Raw genomic sequence first — 16,098 nt, 5'->3', positions numbered from 1 at the left:
TAAGAGTTTAGAAGACTTTTGTGAATGAGAAATGAGAGAAACCCTTGAACAACTGCTGGATAGTAGCTCGTAATCCATTATTCCTTGTTGATCAGATAAGATGTAATTATGCCAGCGGGTCTAGAGATTCAGTTTCTGAGTACCTTCGAAGTGGAAAATATCTTAGATTAAAATTAATGTGATATCAAAACTTTCATAGGGTTCAACTGTTTGACAATTTTTCAGTTATTTACTTAAACCTTACATGGAAGAGGAAAGTTTGTGATTTACAAGCAAATAAAAGGCTATTTACAGATATACTGTATATATATATACATAAATATGTGTATAAATATATAATGTGTGTGTCTGTATACATATATATATATATACTATATATATATATATATATATATATATATATATATATATATATATATATATATATATATATATATATATATATATATATATATATATATATGTATGTATATATATATATATATATATATATATATATATATATACATATTGTATATATATATATATATATATATATATATATATATATATGTGTGTGTGTGTGTGTGTCTTTGTGTATGTATGTACATATGTATATATATACACATGTATATATATATACATTCATATATATACATGTATATACAGTATATGTATATATATGCATATATATATACATAATCTTTTATTTGCTTGTAAATCACAACCTTTCCTCTTCTATTTAAGGTATAAGTAAATAAACTGAAGAATTATCAAACAGTTAAACCCTATATATATATATATATATATATATATATATATATATATATATATATATGTGTGTGTGTGTGTGTGTGTGTGTCTGTGCGTGTGTATACATATTATAGAAGAATGGGTGGTGGCAATCAGCAGCCCAGATATAACCATGAGGAACTTGAAGAAAACATCTCAGGCATTTGCATAGTTTTATTGCTTATATTTCAAGGCGTAGTCTCATTATCAAAGATGTAAATAAAAATATACGCATACATGAAGACCTAACATAAGACACGGACTAAAAAATAGTGATCTAAAAACAATAAAAAAATATTCCGTTTAAAATGCCGGGAGAAAGGTAGGCTACTGTAGGTATTACCATCCAAGCGGAAAGAAAAAAATATATAAAAACATTTTTTAAGCTTGCTTTTATTAAAATGCACTAAAAATTAAAAAAATAATATTTTGGTACATACCAGGATTTTCTTACAATTAATCATGGTTACAAAAATAAAAGCGTGGGCTCCAAACATGGAAGGAAATGCTACGAGAAAAGAAATGTATTTTTTTATTTCTTGTAGCCTTTCCTTCCATGTCTGGCGCCCACTCGTTTATTTTTGTAGACATGATTAATTGTAAGAAAATCCTGGTGTGTACCAAAATATTATTTTGTTACATTTTAGTGCATTTTAATAAAAGCGTGTTTAACATATTTTTTAGATTCTTATATTTTATAATTATTTAGTTTTGACAGAAATTGTAACCGATTTATGACTGTAGTTACGAAACTGATATACGTTTACGGGGGAGCGTGAAGGAGTGGGGAAAGGGAAGGGGAAGGGAAGGGAGGGAAGAGGGAAAGAGGAGGGGGAGTAGGAAGGTAAAGGGAAGGGGAAATGGGAGGGGAGGGGAGGGGAAGGGGAAGGGGAGTGGGGAGAGAAAGGGAAGATGGAAAGTGAGGGGGAGGGGAAATGGGAGTGGAGGGGAAGGAAGAGGGAAGAGGAGGGAAGGGGTAATGGGAGGGGAAGGGGAAGCGGAGTTGGGAGAGAAAGGGAAGATGGAAAGTGAGGGGGATGGAAAGTGGGAGGGGATGGGGAAGGAAGAGGGAAGAGGAGGGAAGGGGGAATGGGAGGGGAAGGGGAGTGGGGAGAGAAGGGAAGATGGAAAGTGAGGGGGAAGATGGAAGGTGAGTGGGAGGGGAGGGGAAGGAAGAGGGAAGAGGAGGGAAGGGGAATGGGAGAGGAAGGGGGAGGGAGTGGGGAGAGGAAGGAAGATGGAAGGTGAGGGGGGAGGGGAGGGGAAGGAAGAGGGAAGAGGAGGAAGGGGGAATGGGATGGGGGGAGGGGAAGAGGAGTGGGGAGAGAAAGGGAAGATGGAAAGTGAGGGGGGGGGAAATGGGAGTGGAGGGGAAGGAAGAGGGAAGAGGAGGGAAGGGGGAATGGGAGGGGAAGGGGAAGCGGAGTAGGGAGAGGAATGGAAGATGGAAAGTGAGGGGGAGGGAAAATGGGAGGGGATGGGGAAGGAAGAGGGAAGAGGAGGGAAGGGGGAATGGGAGGGGAAGGGGAGTGGGGAGAGGAAGTAAAAGTAAGTATAGCTTAGTTTTACCAGACCACTGAGCTGATTAACAGCTCTCCTAGGGCTGGCCCGAAGGATTACACTTATTTTACGTGGCTAAGAACCAATTGGTTACTTAGCAACGGGACCTACAGCTTATTGTGGAATCCGAACCACATTATAGCGAGAAATGAATTTCTATCACCAGAAATAAATTTCTCTAACTCTTCATCAGCCGGCGGCGGGAATCGAACTCCGGCCCATCGAATGACGGTCTGAAGCTCAGGGAAGATGGAAAGTGAGGGGGAGGGAAAATGGTAGAGGAGGGGGAAGGAAGAGGGAAGAGGAGGGAATGGGAGAGGAAGGGGAAGGGGAGTGGGGAGAGGAAGGAAGATGGAGGTGAGGGGGGGAGGGGAGGGGAAGGGGGGAAGAGGAGGGAAGGGGGAATGGGAGAGGAAGGGGAAGGAGTGGGGAGAGGAAGGGAAGATGGAAGGTGAGGGGAGGAAGGGGAAGAGGGAAGAGGAGGGAGGGGAATGGGAGAGGAAGGAAGATGGAAGGTGAGGGGAAGGGGAAGGGGAAGGAAGAGGGGAAGAAGAGGGAAGAGGAGGGAGGGGGGAATGGGAGAGGAAGGGGGGGAAGGGAAGATGGAAGGTGAGGGGGAGGGGAAGGGGGAAGGAAGAGGGAAGAGGAGGGAAGGGGGAATGGGAGGGGGAAGGGGAAGAGGAGTGGGGAGAGAAAGGGAAGGTGGAAAGTGAGGGGAGGGGAAATGGGAGTGGAGGGGAAGGAAGAGGAAGAGGAGGAAGGGGGAATGGGAGGGGAAGGGAAGCGGAGTTGGGAGAGGAATGGAAGATGGAAAGTGAGGGGGAGGGAAAATGGGAGGGGATGGGGAAGGAAGAGGGAAGAGGAGGGAAGGGGGAATGGGAGGGGAAGGGGAGTGGGGAGAGGAAGGGAAGATGGAAAGTGAGGGGGAGGGAAAATGGGAGAGGAGGGGGAAGGAAGAGGGAAGAGGAGGGAATGGGAGGGGAAGGGGAAGGGGAGTGGGGAGAGGAAGGGAAGATGGAAGGTGAGGGGGAGGGGAGGGGGAAGGAAGAGGGAAGAGGAGGGAAGGGGGAATGGGAGAGGAAGGGGAAGGGGAGTGGGGAGAGGAAGGGAAGATGGAAGGTGAGGGGGAGGGGAGGGGGAAGGAAGAGGGAAGAGGAGGGAAGGGGGAATGGGAGAGGAAGGGGAAGGGAAGATGGAAGGTGAGGGGGAGGGGATGGGGGAAGGAAGAGGAAGAGGAGGAAGGGGGAATGGGAAGGAAGGGAAGGGGAGTGGGGAGAGGAAGGGAAGATGGAAGGTGAGGGGGGAGGGGAGGGGAAGGAAGAGGAAGGGGAAGGGGAGTGGGGAGAGAAGGAAGATGGAAGGTGAGGGGAGGGAGGGGGAAGGGGAAGAGGAGGGAAGGGGAATGGGAGGAAGGAGGAAGATGGAAGGTGGGGAAGGGAGGGAAGGAAGAGGGGGGAAGGGGAAGGGGAAGAGGAGTGGGGAGAGAAAGGGAAGGTGGAAAGTGAGGGGAGGGGAAATGGGAGTGGAGGGGAAGGAAGAGGGAAGAGGAGGGAAGGGGGAATGGGAGGGGAAGGGGAAGCGGAGTTGGGAGAGGAATGGAAGATGGAAAGTGAGGGGAAGGAAAATGGGAGGGGATGGGGAAGGAAGAGGGAAGAGGAGGGAAGGGGAATGGGGGGAAGGGGAGTGGGGAGAGGAAGGGAAGATGGAAAGTGAGGGGAGGGAAAATGGGAGAGGAGGGGGAAGGAAGAGGGAAGAGGAGGGAATGGGAGGGAAGGGAAGGGAGTGGGGAGAGGAAGGGAAGATGGAAGGTGAGGGGGGGGAGGGGGGAAGGAAGAGGGAAGAGGAGGGGAAGGGGGAATGGGAGAGGAAGGGGAAGGGGAGGGGAGAGGAAGGGAAGATGGAAGGTGAGGGGGAGGAGAGAGGGGAAGGGAGGAATGGAAGGAGGGAGGAAATGGGAGAGGGAAGGGGGGGAGGGGAGAGGAAGGAAGATGGAAGGTGAGGGGGAGGGGAGGAAGGAAGGAAGAGGAAGAGGAGGAAGGGGAATGGGAGAGAAGGAAGGAAGATGGAAGGTGAGGGGGGGGGAAGGGGAAGGAAGAGGGAAGAGGAGGGAAGGGGGAATGGAGGGGGAAGGGGAAGAGGTGGGAGAGAAAGGAAGGGGAAAGTGGGGGGGAAATGGGTGGAGGGGAAGGAAGAGGGAAGAGGAGGGAAGGGGGAATGGGAGGGGAAGGGAAAGGAGTTGGGAGAGGAATGGAAGATGGAAAGTGAAGGGGGAGGGAAAATGGGAGGGGATGGGGAAGGAAGAGGGAAGAGGAGGGAAGGAGGAATGGGAGGAAATGGGAGAGGAAGGGAAGATGGGAAAAGGGGGGAGGGGAGAGGGGAAGGAAGATGGATGAAATGGGGGGAGGGGAAAATGGGGAGAGGAAGGGAAGATGGAGGTGAGGGGGGGAGGGGGAAGGAAGAGGGAAGAGGGAAGGGGAATGGGAGAGGAATGGGAAGGGGGGAGAGGAAGGGAAGATGGAAGGGGAGTGGGGAGAGGAAGGGAAGATGGAAGGTGAGGGAGAGGGGAGGGGGAAGGAAGAGGGAAGAGGAGGGAAGAGGGAATGGGAGAGGAAGGGGAAGGGGACTGGGGAGAGGAAGGGAAGATGGAAGGTGAGGGGGGGAGGTGGGGGAGGGGAGGGGGAAGGGGGAATGGGAGAGGGGAAGAGGAGTGGGAGGAAAGGAAGGGGAATGAGGGGAGGGGAAATGGGAGTGGGAAGAGGGAAGAGGAGGAAGGGGGGGAGGAAGGGAAGCGGGGGGAGAGGAATGGAAGATGGAAGGTGAGGGGAGGGAAAATGGGGGGGATGGGGGAAGGAAGAGGAAGAGGAGGAAGTGGGGAATAGAAAAGGGAAGATGGAGAGGAAGGGAAGATGGAAAGTGAGGGGGAGGGAAATGGGAGTGGAGGGGGAAGGAAGAGGGAAGAGAGGAATGGGAGGGGAAGGGGGGAATGGGAGGAAGGGAAGATGGAAGGGAGGGGAGGGAGGGAAGAGGAAAAGGAGGGAGGGGAATGGGAGAGGAAGGGAAGGTAAGGGGAGAGGAAGGAAGATGGGGTGGGGAGGGGGGGGGAAGGAAGAGGGGAAGGAGGGAAGGGGAATGGGAGAGGAGGGGAAGGAAGATGGAGGAAGGGAAGATGAGGGGGGGGGGAGGGGAATGGAGGGGAAAGGGAAGAGGAGGGGGATAGGAAGATGGAAGGGAGAGGGGAAATGGGAGTGGAGGGGAAGGAAGAGGAAGAGGAGGGAAGGGGGAAGTTGGGAGGAGGGTTAGGGAAGGGATGGAAGAGGGAAAGAGGAGGGGGAGGAAAATGGGAAGGGTAAATGGGGAAGGGGAAGGGAGGGAAGAGGAAGATGGAGTGAGGGGGGGGAATGGGGAGGGGAAAGGGAGGGGAGAGGAAGGGAAGATGGAAAGGAGTTGGGGGGGGAGGGAAAATGGAAAGTGAGGGGGAGGGAGGAGGGGATGGGAAGGAAGAGGGGAGAGGAGAAGGAATGGGAGGGGAAGGGGAGTGGGGAGAGGAAGGAAGATGGAAGGTGAGGGGGGAAAATGGGGGAGGGGGGAAGGAAGAGGGAAGAGAAGAGGAGGGAAGGGGGAATGGGAGAGGAAGGAAGATGGAAGGTGAGGGGAGGGGAGGAAGGAAGATGGAGAGGAGGGAAGGGGGGGGGAGAGGAAGGGAAATGGGGGAGGAAGGGAAGATGGAAGGAAGGGGAGGGGAAATGGGAGGGGAGGGGAAGGGGGAAACGGAGGAGGGGAATGGGGGAAGGGGAAGGGAGTGGGGAGAGGAAGGGAAGATGGAAGGTGAAGGGGAGGGTAGGAGATGAGGAAGGTGGAGAGGGGGAATGGGAGGGGAGTAGGTAGGGGACATTGAAAGAGGAGGTGGAGGGGTGGAGGAGGAAAGGGTAGGAGATTGAAAGGGGGATGGGAAGGGGGGGGAAGTGGAGGGGATGGATGAGGGAAGGGAGGGAAGAGGGAAGGAAAGGGGAAGACACAGCTAAATTAACATTTGATTGCATGCTCCGGAAGAGGAGGGAAGGGAGGGGAATGGAGATGGAAGAGGAATGGAAGGAGGAGGGAAGGGGGAGGAAGAGGGAAGGGGAGTGGAGGACACAGTTAAATTAACATTTGATTGTGTGCTCCGGAAGGAGGGGGAAAGGGAGTGGAAGAGGGATAGGAGGGGAGGGGAGGGGATGGAAGAGGGAAGGGGGTGAGGACATAACTAAATTAACATTTGATCGTATGCTTCAGAAGGGGTGGGGGAAGTGGGAGAGGAGGGGGAAGTGGGAGGGGATGGGGAGGGGATGGAAGGGGAAGGGAGGGGAGGACACAGAAAAATTAACACTTGATCTTATAAACCGGAAGGGGAGGGGAGGGGATGGAAGAGGGAAGGAGAGGGGGAGGACATAACTAAATTAACACTTGATCATGTGCTTTGGAAAGGGGAGGGGAGGGTAGGGGGTTGGTTGGGTGAAGGGGATGGGAGAGGGAAGGGAAGGGGAAGACACAGCTAAATTAACACTTGATTGTGTGCTGGGGGAGGGGGATAGAAGAGGGAAGGGGAGTGGTTATACGAAAGATAGAGTCTACCGAGTCAAAGAAGTTGTGAAAAATCCGAAGAGTTTCATACAAACCCTGAGACACTGGGAGAGGTCACTGTAGGGTCACTAGAGGTCACTGCTGACCTACTGATCATGTAAGGTTGTAATTGTCACCGGGAGTGAGTAACCATGCAAAATTTCAAGTCCATCGGACGAAGAGAACAGGTCGAAAATTTAGTTACAAGATTTGAAGACAGGCAGACAGACAGACACAGAAGTCTAGTTAAATAAAAGCATGTAATAATACGAGTGACACGGAGAAACATTGAAGGTCCTGGGTCAACTCATGCTAAGAGGGGTGGAGGCAGCTTTATTGTTTAACTTTGGGACTACATTACATTGATATTTAAGGTCTTAGCAAAATGCAATTTCACCCGATGTTTTTGAGGGTCTGAATGTAATTTTGGGGGTCTGTGTTTCTAGAATGAAAAATGGACATTAATTCCAAGGCTGTCACTTGTGGATATCAATGAATTTGTTACCAAAATCTATGATTAAATAAATATTATAAACTATTATCAACTTCTAAGCTCCACTTTTTATTAATAAGTTTATATCATATACACACACATATATATATATATATATATATATATATATATATATATATATATATATATATATATATATATATATATGCATATATACATATTCCATAACGCATCCAATCAAATTTACTTAAAATAAAAGTATATAATGGAGTTCAAACTGTATTTCCAGTGATCCAGAACTGGAAAATTAGGTGATGTGGAAGGCATGAAGGCCTCAGCTTTATCTCACCCATCTTTCCATCTCACAGGGAGGAATTAGCGACGGAAACAACTCTATTCCCTTGACTACGTATGTGATGATTTCCCTGCTAGAAGCCGGCGAGGATCCCTCAAGCCCAACTGTCGAATTAGCCGAGAAATGTATAAATTCTCAAGCCTCATCTGATCCATACACATTGTCCTTAAAAGCTTATGCCCTCTCCCTTGCTAAGCATCCTCAAGCCCAAGAAACAATAAAGGAACTCCTGAGTCTTGCTGTAGTCACTAAGAATGCTACTTACTGGGACTTACCACAATCGCCAAGTTAGTGAATAGACCTTGATCCTCTTGTTCCTTTTTTCTTAAGTACTCATCTGTACACTTGTTTATTTATCACAGAAAGGTTACGCCAAATCCTAGCCAGAAATATGCCAGCGTCTATATTTCTTTTCAGTTTTTCTTATTTTGTCATGAACACTGCCAAAAAGTTTTGAGTCAGAGGCTACTCAAAAAGACTGACCTAAAAATGAAGACTCTGCCTTTTATCAATAAAAGCACCTCACTTTTGTCGGGAGATCAATAACGCAAGACGTGGAATTGCTCCAGCAATAGAATTAATTGTTCAGTAAGTTTTATTGATAGGCGAAAACGTAACCTGTTATGGTGAAACTTCTGTTTATCCCTAACTGCTATCCCAATAACATTTTTCATTGTAAAAATATTTTTTCGACTCTCAGTAATGTAGAATATTAGCTTCCATCACCTCTACCTTATTTTATGATATGTATGATATGCAGAAGTGGGATTGAAAAAGTCCCACGGTGTTGCCTTTTAAACTTCGAAGAAATTTCATGGCTACATTTTTCACGTTGATGGTGTTTTTCCTTTTGGAAATTTAAGAGTATGTTTAATTTGATTATGAGTAGCAGTTAGAAAACATGAAAGTTTATGCTGGTGGGAAGATAGAAAGAATTATTTAGATACCATGGAAATCGACAAATGTACGAAGATGTTTTTGTTTCCAGTTGTTACATCAAAGCGAACAAATACATATCCTCATATTTCATTTTTGCCTTTATTGTTAGATCTAGAGAGAGAAAACTACGGAATGGTAAGTGAGTCGTAAGGGATACTTTGCTCCAAACAATTACATACTCATTCTTCATGAAAAGTTACTGGAACACTTCACTATCAACCAACACAGATAGAAAACTTACGAATAGTTAAGGGACAACCTACCTACTTTTGTCCATGATGCTGAATGTACAAAAGTTTTGGGCATTAAATAAGAATGTAGATTAAAGACAGAATTCCCTAGTTACTTCAAGTCCAGTTCAATCCTTACTTTAGAACCTTTTCTGAAGGAGACGCCTTTGGTACCAGTTACACTGCGGTCCCCCTCATGCTTTACACTAACAGAAATCCGGTCTTTGCCTTTGTATTTTCCTTCCTTTATTATGGCCGCCCTTGTATTCTTTTGCAAAGCCACCCTCGTAATTACATCGATTTCTCATCTCCTATATATTCACTTCTGATTGACTTTGCCCATCCTTATTCTGTAACCTTCACTGCTCCAAGACAATATCATCTCCCCATAGTCATCTTGGATTATTCGAAGATGATTCAGCTCCTTTACCTTTCCCTCTCTCTCTCTCCAGGACACCTTTTCTTCCCAAAGCTAACGTCCATGTTCTCTATAAACCTTTAATATGCATTCACTTTTCCTCTCTAATTTTCTTATTATCATCCCCATTCTTCCTCTAATTTTAATATTCACCGTTTTCTCTTTAATATGAGAGGTGCATATCGGCACGCTTGATAGTTCCATCCATCTTTTGCCCTGTATGTTGCATTCATCAAGTCATCATGTCCTTAATCCATTACAAACATGAGTAATGTGTATTCATCATATTTACCTCTTTTAAGCTTTAGGAATCTTAATTTCATAAAAGTTTAGTTTGAAGAAACTGAAGGAATTGAGGGTGCTCTCCTTCATCATTCTCAATCAGGATTACATTGGCAGTTGTCATGAATCCATGTAGAATCACCTGGCTAGAAAATACTGCAGCCTTTAAATCAACGAAAGCTCACCTTATTTGGATTTGGTGACTGAAAAACCATGTTGGTCCTCAGAACTTTTTTTAATTATGTTGTAGTTTGCATCGTCCGATGATGCATGGTGTGCTCTACAAAACCTATCTTTACACTTCCAATAAATATAAATTTGTTATCGGTGCTCTTTTAAATTAATTCAAGTCGCATTTTCCCTTTCAGTGAGAGGAAGCAGGCTCTCATGGCTTGTTAACCCCATTAAGTGGATTTGACACCAAGGATTTGTTTGAGAAAGCTCTCCAATTATCTGTACTTTTTAACAACTGGAAACCAAGATATTAGTTTACAGTAAATTCATTTGCACGCAAGATACTGGAGTTGAAACTGAATAAGTGCCTCTATTTTTGGTCAAAATACTAGCAGTGGAACAGTAAGGAAACAAAATATTGGCAACAACATGCCTATGATGGTAGTCCTCTCGGAGGTCTTGTCTGTGACACTTTGCAAAGGCCTTAGCAATTTAAAAAGGTGTCAAATTTCGGCCTGTGAGACTGATCCCAGGTACTTGAGGTAAACGCGGTAAGCAAGAAGAAAATGTTAAAAGACTTTTGTTTAAGAGTGAAAATTTTGTCCAAGAAAAAAGCAGAAGAGGAAGAGAAAGCTTCTTCTTGTAAACAGTGACTGAGGTATCAGATCTTGAAGGCTGCTCACTTGGGTATTTACAGAAGAGCGAGTGTCTTGATGTTTTAAGACAATGGAGGAAAAACTATTCTATTTCTATATTGAGTGTTCTCCTTAATTTCTCCTTATTTATGACCAGAAATGTGAGTGCATTCCTAGGAATGGAACTTGTGTTTAGATCCTTCTTATGCTAAAATTACACTTGATTTTGTCCATTTTATGGTTCCCGTGAATACTTTAACTTTTCTTCCATCAGTTTAAGAATGAAGAGTCAAAACGTTATATTTAAATCAGGATGTTACGGGCTCTTTTAAGCTCATTGCTAACATCAATGATGCTACATCATTCCCAAGAGTAGGTGATAGCTCTGAATAACAGTAATAGCACCCTGCTTCTCATAAAACTTTTTATAAATATGGGTTCCTTGAGATTCTAATTATGAAGGTTTGTGTTCCATCTGTTGTAGTACAGACTTAGGTAACACTATTTTTGATTGCCAGTAAATTATCATGGCTAATATACAGGAGGATGGTCGAAGGGTCTCTTTTGTATTCATGGGCAATTTGAGTGCTTACGGTAGGGGGTGGTTGAATTTTGTTTCTTTGATTAATTGCCATCCCCTATAAGCTTTTCTGTGCCGTGGAATCTAGCAGCGAGCAAATTATAAATGAAGCTGTGCGCGAATCTGGAAATTGCTTCGATCCAGTATTCCTTGCTTCCCATGTTGCCATAGCCAGCACTGTTGGTCCTCCAACTGGGGCTACTATAAATGTATATTTTATCTCATGCAGACTAGAATGGAATTTTGAGTGAGCTTTCACTTTTGAATTGGTCACACTTGCATGAAGGACGTTAGTCCGCTGCTCATTTACATTAAAGTTTTGCCAACAAAAATTATCATAGAATTCCTTTTCAATTGCTGACTTGTCGCAATATCGACAAAGCCTGGTTCATTAATGATTTTAAATGTACTTATGTGGCGAATCAGGAGGCTTATCGTCTTTGGAAAAGAAATAGGTCTGATTTTACATGGAATTATTATACTTAACTGAGATCTGTGGCTCGGAGAGTTTATGCTTCAGCTAAAAATTAAGTACAATGAATAAGAAACCGTTTCAGGGACACCCCATGAAAATGAATGGTGATGTACCATCAACTCTGCACTTTTTGGTGTAGACCCAGTAGTGCCTCCTTACTTAAACCAGATGGCTCTGTAACTGTTTAAAGGAAAAGGCAACATTTTTTGCTGGTATGTTTAACAGTATACTAAACTGGTTTTTCATCCTCATGAAATTGAGAATCTTTTCTTTGACCTGGATGCTTATGGAGGTGTAGATCCAAATGACTTTTTGCCTTTGTTTTTTGTGAAAATTGCTAATTTGGTAGCTCGTAATTTGTCTGTTATCTTTCGTAGATTAGCTAGGAGGCTTCGTTGTGAACATGGTTGGAAAAACGTCTGAATGCCTATGCTGAAGTCAATCATCTGTTCCCCAGTCTGGGTGCTTGTAATGTGCCTATTTCAATTCCACTGTAATCCAGAAATCCCCAGAGTCCGTTCATGAATGTCGAGTGGTTGGTACTATCTTTGGTGCGTTTTTGACTGCATTAATCATGAGAGCCTTTGTTTTCAGACTTAGGCAGGTTGGAATTGCAGATTATTTCTTGGTACTGTTACTGAATTTTAAACTCAGAGATTGCAGTGAATAGTGGTTAATGAGTGTCATAATGACTAAGGATTGTGTCCTTAGGCCTGTTACTGTTTATATTATATGCCCATAGTATGTGATTTGCCTTGAAAACAAGCTTGTGGCCAGTATAGACGTTGCTAGTCTGTTTACATCAACCACATTTCCTGATTATAGAGACTTGCGGTTGCTGAATCCTTAACACAGATTTAACTATCATCAGACATGAAGGTAATTCTTGCCTTACTTTATCAGGCCTAGTACCACACAGTTTTCTAGTGGATAAATATGTTCTAGTTGTGACCAAATTATGGAATCATCTTCTGTATCACATAGTCGGGCCTCCTTTCTAGAATATTGGCTTTTATTTGTTTTCTGAGCTATGTATCTGATTTTTCCTTTTTATTTTTCTTTTAATTGGACATTCATCACATCCGTATTACTTTTTCTGTACTGGCTTGGTTTCCATACGTGGCCCCTTGGGTTGGTAGTAGTCTGCTTCTCCAACTACATCTTGACTAGTAATGATAACCGTAATTATCAGCATGGTATTTCTACCACGAGTATTTGCTCTGCTTCAAATAGGTGACGCCATGAGGCGTTATCTTTCTGTTCTTCAGCAGTTGGTCACAATATGGAGATCATGCCTTCGTCCTTCGTCAATGTTCCCAGGGTTTGTTTATATGCCGACGACACACGGCTAGTCTCAGTGGTTACCCATCCAAGTACTTTCAGTGATCAAATAGTCAGTAGTGCATCAAATGAGCTAATACCGTCACAAGAGGCACATTATTATTATTATTATTATTATTATTATTATTATTATTATTATTATTATTATTATTATTATTATTATTGAATTCAAAAGTTCATCATAATTTTGCCAAGTGCATATCGAAAGTTTTATTCTTAAGCCCTAAGTGCTTTTAATTCATTTTTCTCCTTAGGTAAAAGTAATGCAGTAGAACTTGAAACAGCTGCTTATGCCATTTTGGCCTTTGTGGAACAGGACTTTGAAACTTATGAACCACAAGTGCGAAAGATTGTAAAGTGGATCATGACCCAGAGGAATGGATTAGGTGGATTCTACTCAACTCAGGTAAGACCTCTCAAAAATTTCTGGTCCAAAGGAATAGCATAGGAGGTCATGCATGGTTATTTAGAGTTTTTATGAAGAGATGAATAAAGATGTCTTTTGCTTATTAATGAGATACCGTATTAGAGTCATTTGGGTGCTTTAAAACTTATGAAACTTTCAGAAGGAAATTCTTGCGATCTTATCTTATGAAACTAATATTTTTGCGTTTTCCAGGACACTGTGATGGCTCTTCAGGCTATGGCCAAGTATGAATCTTTCCTCCACCAAGGGCCTTTGGATGTGACAATTACAATGGAAGCCAAAGATCTATTCCATTCCTTCACCGTAACGGATTCCAATAAACTTCTACAACAGTTGGTAGCTCTTGAAACTTTTCCAACTAACATTACTTTTGGCTTGGAGGGACAAGGATGTGCCGTTTTACAGGTAACCTACAATCCAGCTCTCAATCTTTGTTTTATTTGAGCTTTTCTTTCTTGAGTGGTTATATGAAGAGTGTGCTGGGTTGCCATTACATGTGCATATTCCAAACTAACTGCAGTAAAACATTGTAAGAAATAAAGAAAGACACAAACTCTTTTCAGGCTGTGTACCGGTACAACATTCCAGAACCTGAAGCCAGTGACGCCTTCGACCTCACAGTAAACACGAGAACTGAGGTAGACAAGAGTTGCAAGACTAAGCTCATCACTGCATGTGCCTCATATCGGCTCCCAGACGGTAAATCCAATATGGTTGTCATTGAAGTGAATTTAGTCTCAGGCTATATTCCCGAAAAGAAAGATCTCAAGGCAATCGTAAGCAATAATCCATTCGTCGTTAAACGATATGAAGTTGATGGCAGTAAAGTTTCATTCTACATTGAGGAGCTGACAGCTAACTCCACATGCGTCAACTTCAAGATAATCAGGGATGTGGATGTCGAGAAAGTGAAACCAGGGACTGTCGTTGTTTATGACTATTATCAACCAGAGTTCTTTATCTCGGAGGTAAGTTGCAAGATTGTTCGTAGATGTTGTACGGATTCTGAAATTGCGTGACTGTTTGAATTTTGAAGAATATTTAACTGAATGAAGAATTCCCTTGTAAAGTTAAGTCTTGCAGACAGAAAATGCATTTACACTCATTTATAAATATTTTGTACAATACGCTCTGGATAAATCAGGATATATGAAACGAGCTCTGCTAAGCTAGCGTCTCAAATTTCATTAGTTTCAGTAAGTACAAGAAGACATCTTAAATGAAGGACAATAGTAAGACGTTGGCTGATAGAATCACATTTCATATACACACAGGGTCCAGATTTCAGGCTTGGAAATCCTTTTTTGTCAAAAAACGCAATACAAACAAAAAAATATGTATGAACTACCTTGAGGTAATCAATCGAAAATGCTAAAACTTTGCAGAAAACAGTAGGCCTATTCTTTAGTAACCAATACGTGACTTCCTTTCTACATCCATGATTATCGTCATCTTTCAGTTGTTTTATGGTTGAATTTATCTGTAACATACTTCCGATTACCGATCGGAAATGATTCCCAAAAGAATCACACCCAGTTAATTCATGTGGCCACAATGCTGCTGGTTCGTCTCGTAGGGATTGGCATATTTCCTCACATTATTCAAGTCCATTGCCTTTATAGCTCCAAAATATCCATACCTCACTGTTAACCTAGATAGACGTTACTAGAGGGTGTGCTAAAAGTGAAGAATGCGGGACCTCTTAATGTAAAAGGTAACTAATGTTTTTCGAAAGCCGTATCTCACATTGCATATCCTCCAGTTCAGTTGTTAGGGCTATTTCGATTTGCTTAAAGTATTGACAATGCAACTGGTGTTCATCTTGCAAGAAAAGCAGTTTAAAAGTAAGTTCATTCTTTTATCTTTTTTCCTCAGAATTATATCTTGCCGCCACCAGAAGAATGCCGACAGGTCTAGGAGATCCATAATTCTACGGTTTCCAGTGATTATTTTCATGAAATAAACCTTTTTCTAATATAGCTCATATCTAACATTAGAGCAAAGGACTGACAATCCATTTGACAAGCAAAAAATGTAGTTGATGTTCATTATGTGATGATAAGAGGGATATCTGCGTTGGCAGATTGAACAGTATCAAAAACTTCTTTGTCGGGGTGTTAAGGGTTATGGTTTTTACAAATTATGATAAAAATTTATTAATAAAACTTAAATTTGATTTTGTTTATGTATATGCTTCCTTTCACGTAGGTAACAATATTGTTGCCCCTGGTCAACTACCCAAACAATATGATATATATATATATATATATATATATATATATATATATATATATATATATATATATATATATATATATATATATTTATATATATATATATATATATATATATATATATATATATATATATATATATATATATATATGCATACGTGCCTGTTTGTGAGTGTGGGTGGGAGGGTAAAGTATGGTGTAAATAATTAAAAACATAAGAAATCAAGACTAAATGATAAAGCACAACCCTAAGGGACAGAGGAGGAACAATAACAGAATCACATCAACCAGGAGAATGAAGCAATATGGTGTTAATGAACTTATCATTAATACTTAACAATACACAAAGCACACGCGAGCATGAGCAAGGGCCAGGTTGACCTAAATACTCTGCCAGATAGCAAACCCTGCATTTCAAAGACAGAAAATCATTTATGAATCTAAAAATAAGACTGTATCTTAATTGCCAATCCGTATGGTTAGAGGTTGAAATGAGCCATTCATAAAAAATTTAAATATAAGTTAGCAGTACTAAGACTTCGAACATCCAAATTGGACTTTTTTTTTCTTAAATTAACCCCCTTATTAACGGTAGATACATTCCAGAACCTACAGTGGAGAGCG

General features: G+C 42.8%; 1 protein-coding gene across 1 annotated transcript in view; it reads left to right on the top strand.

Annotated features, from left to right (window-relative positions):
* The window catches only part of LOC136826867 (alpha-1-inhibitor 3-like), a 132,583-nt gene extending 117,167 nt beyond the window's left edge, over nucleotides 1–15,416 (top strand). Inside the window, exons 23-27 of the mRNA XM_067084375.1 lie at nucleotides 7,753–8,026; nucleotides 13,068–13,219; nucleotides 13,433–13,645; nucleotides 13,804–14,208; nucleotides 15,116–15,416. Of these exons, the coding sequence (XP_066940476.1) occupies nucleotides 7,753–8,026; nucleotides 13,068–13,219; nucleotides 13,433–13,645; nucleotides 13,804–14,208; nucleotides 15,116–15,157 (1,086 nt within the window). The 3' untranslated portion in view covers nucleotides 15,158–15,416. The remainder of the gene's footprint in view (nucleotides 1–7,752; nucleotides 8,027–13,067; nucleotides 13,220–13,432; nucleotides 13,646–13,803; nucleotides 14,209–15,115) is intronic.
* The last annotated feature ends 682 nt before the right edge of the window (nucleotides 15,417–16,098 follow it).

This window comes from Macrobrachium rosenbergii, chromosome 41 (assembly GCF_040412425.1).
Source record: "Macrobrachium rosenbergii isolate ZJJX-2024 chromosome 41, ASM4041242v1, whole genome shotgun sequence".
NCBI classification, from domain to species: Eukaryota; Metazoa; Arthropoda; class Malacostraca; order Decapoda; family Palaemonidae; genus Macrobrachium; species Macrobrachium rosenbergii.
The sequence above is the reverse complement of the archived record's forward strand: the minus strand, read 5'-3'. Positions and strand labels throughout refer to the sequence as shown.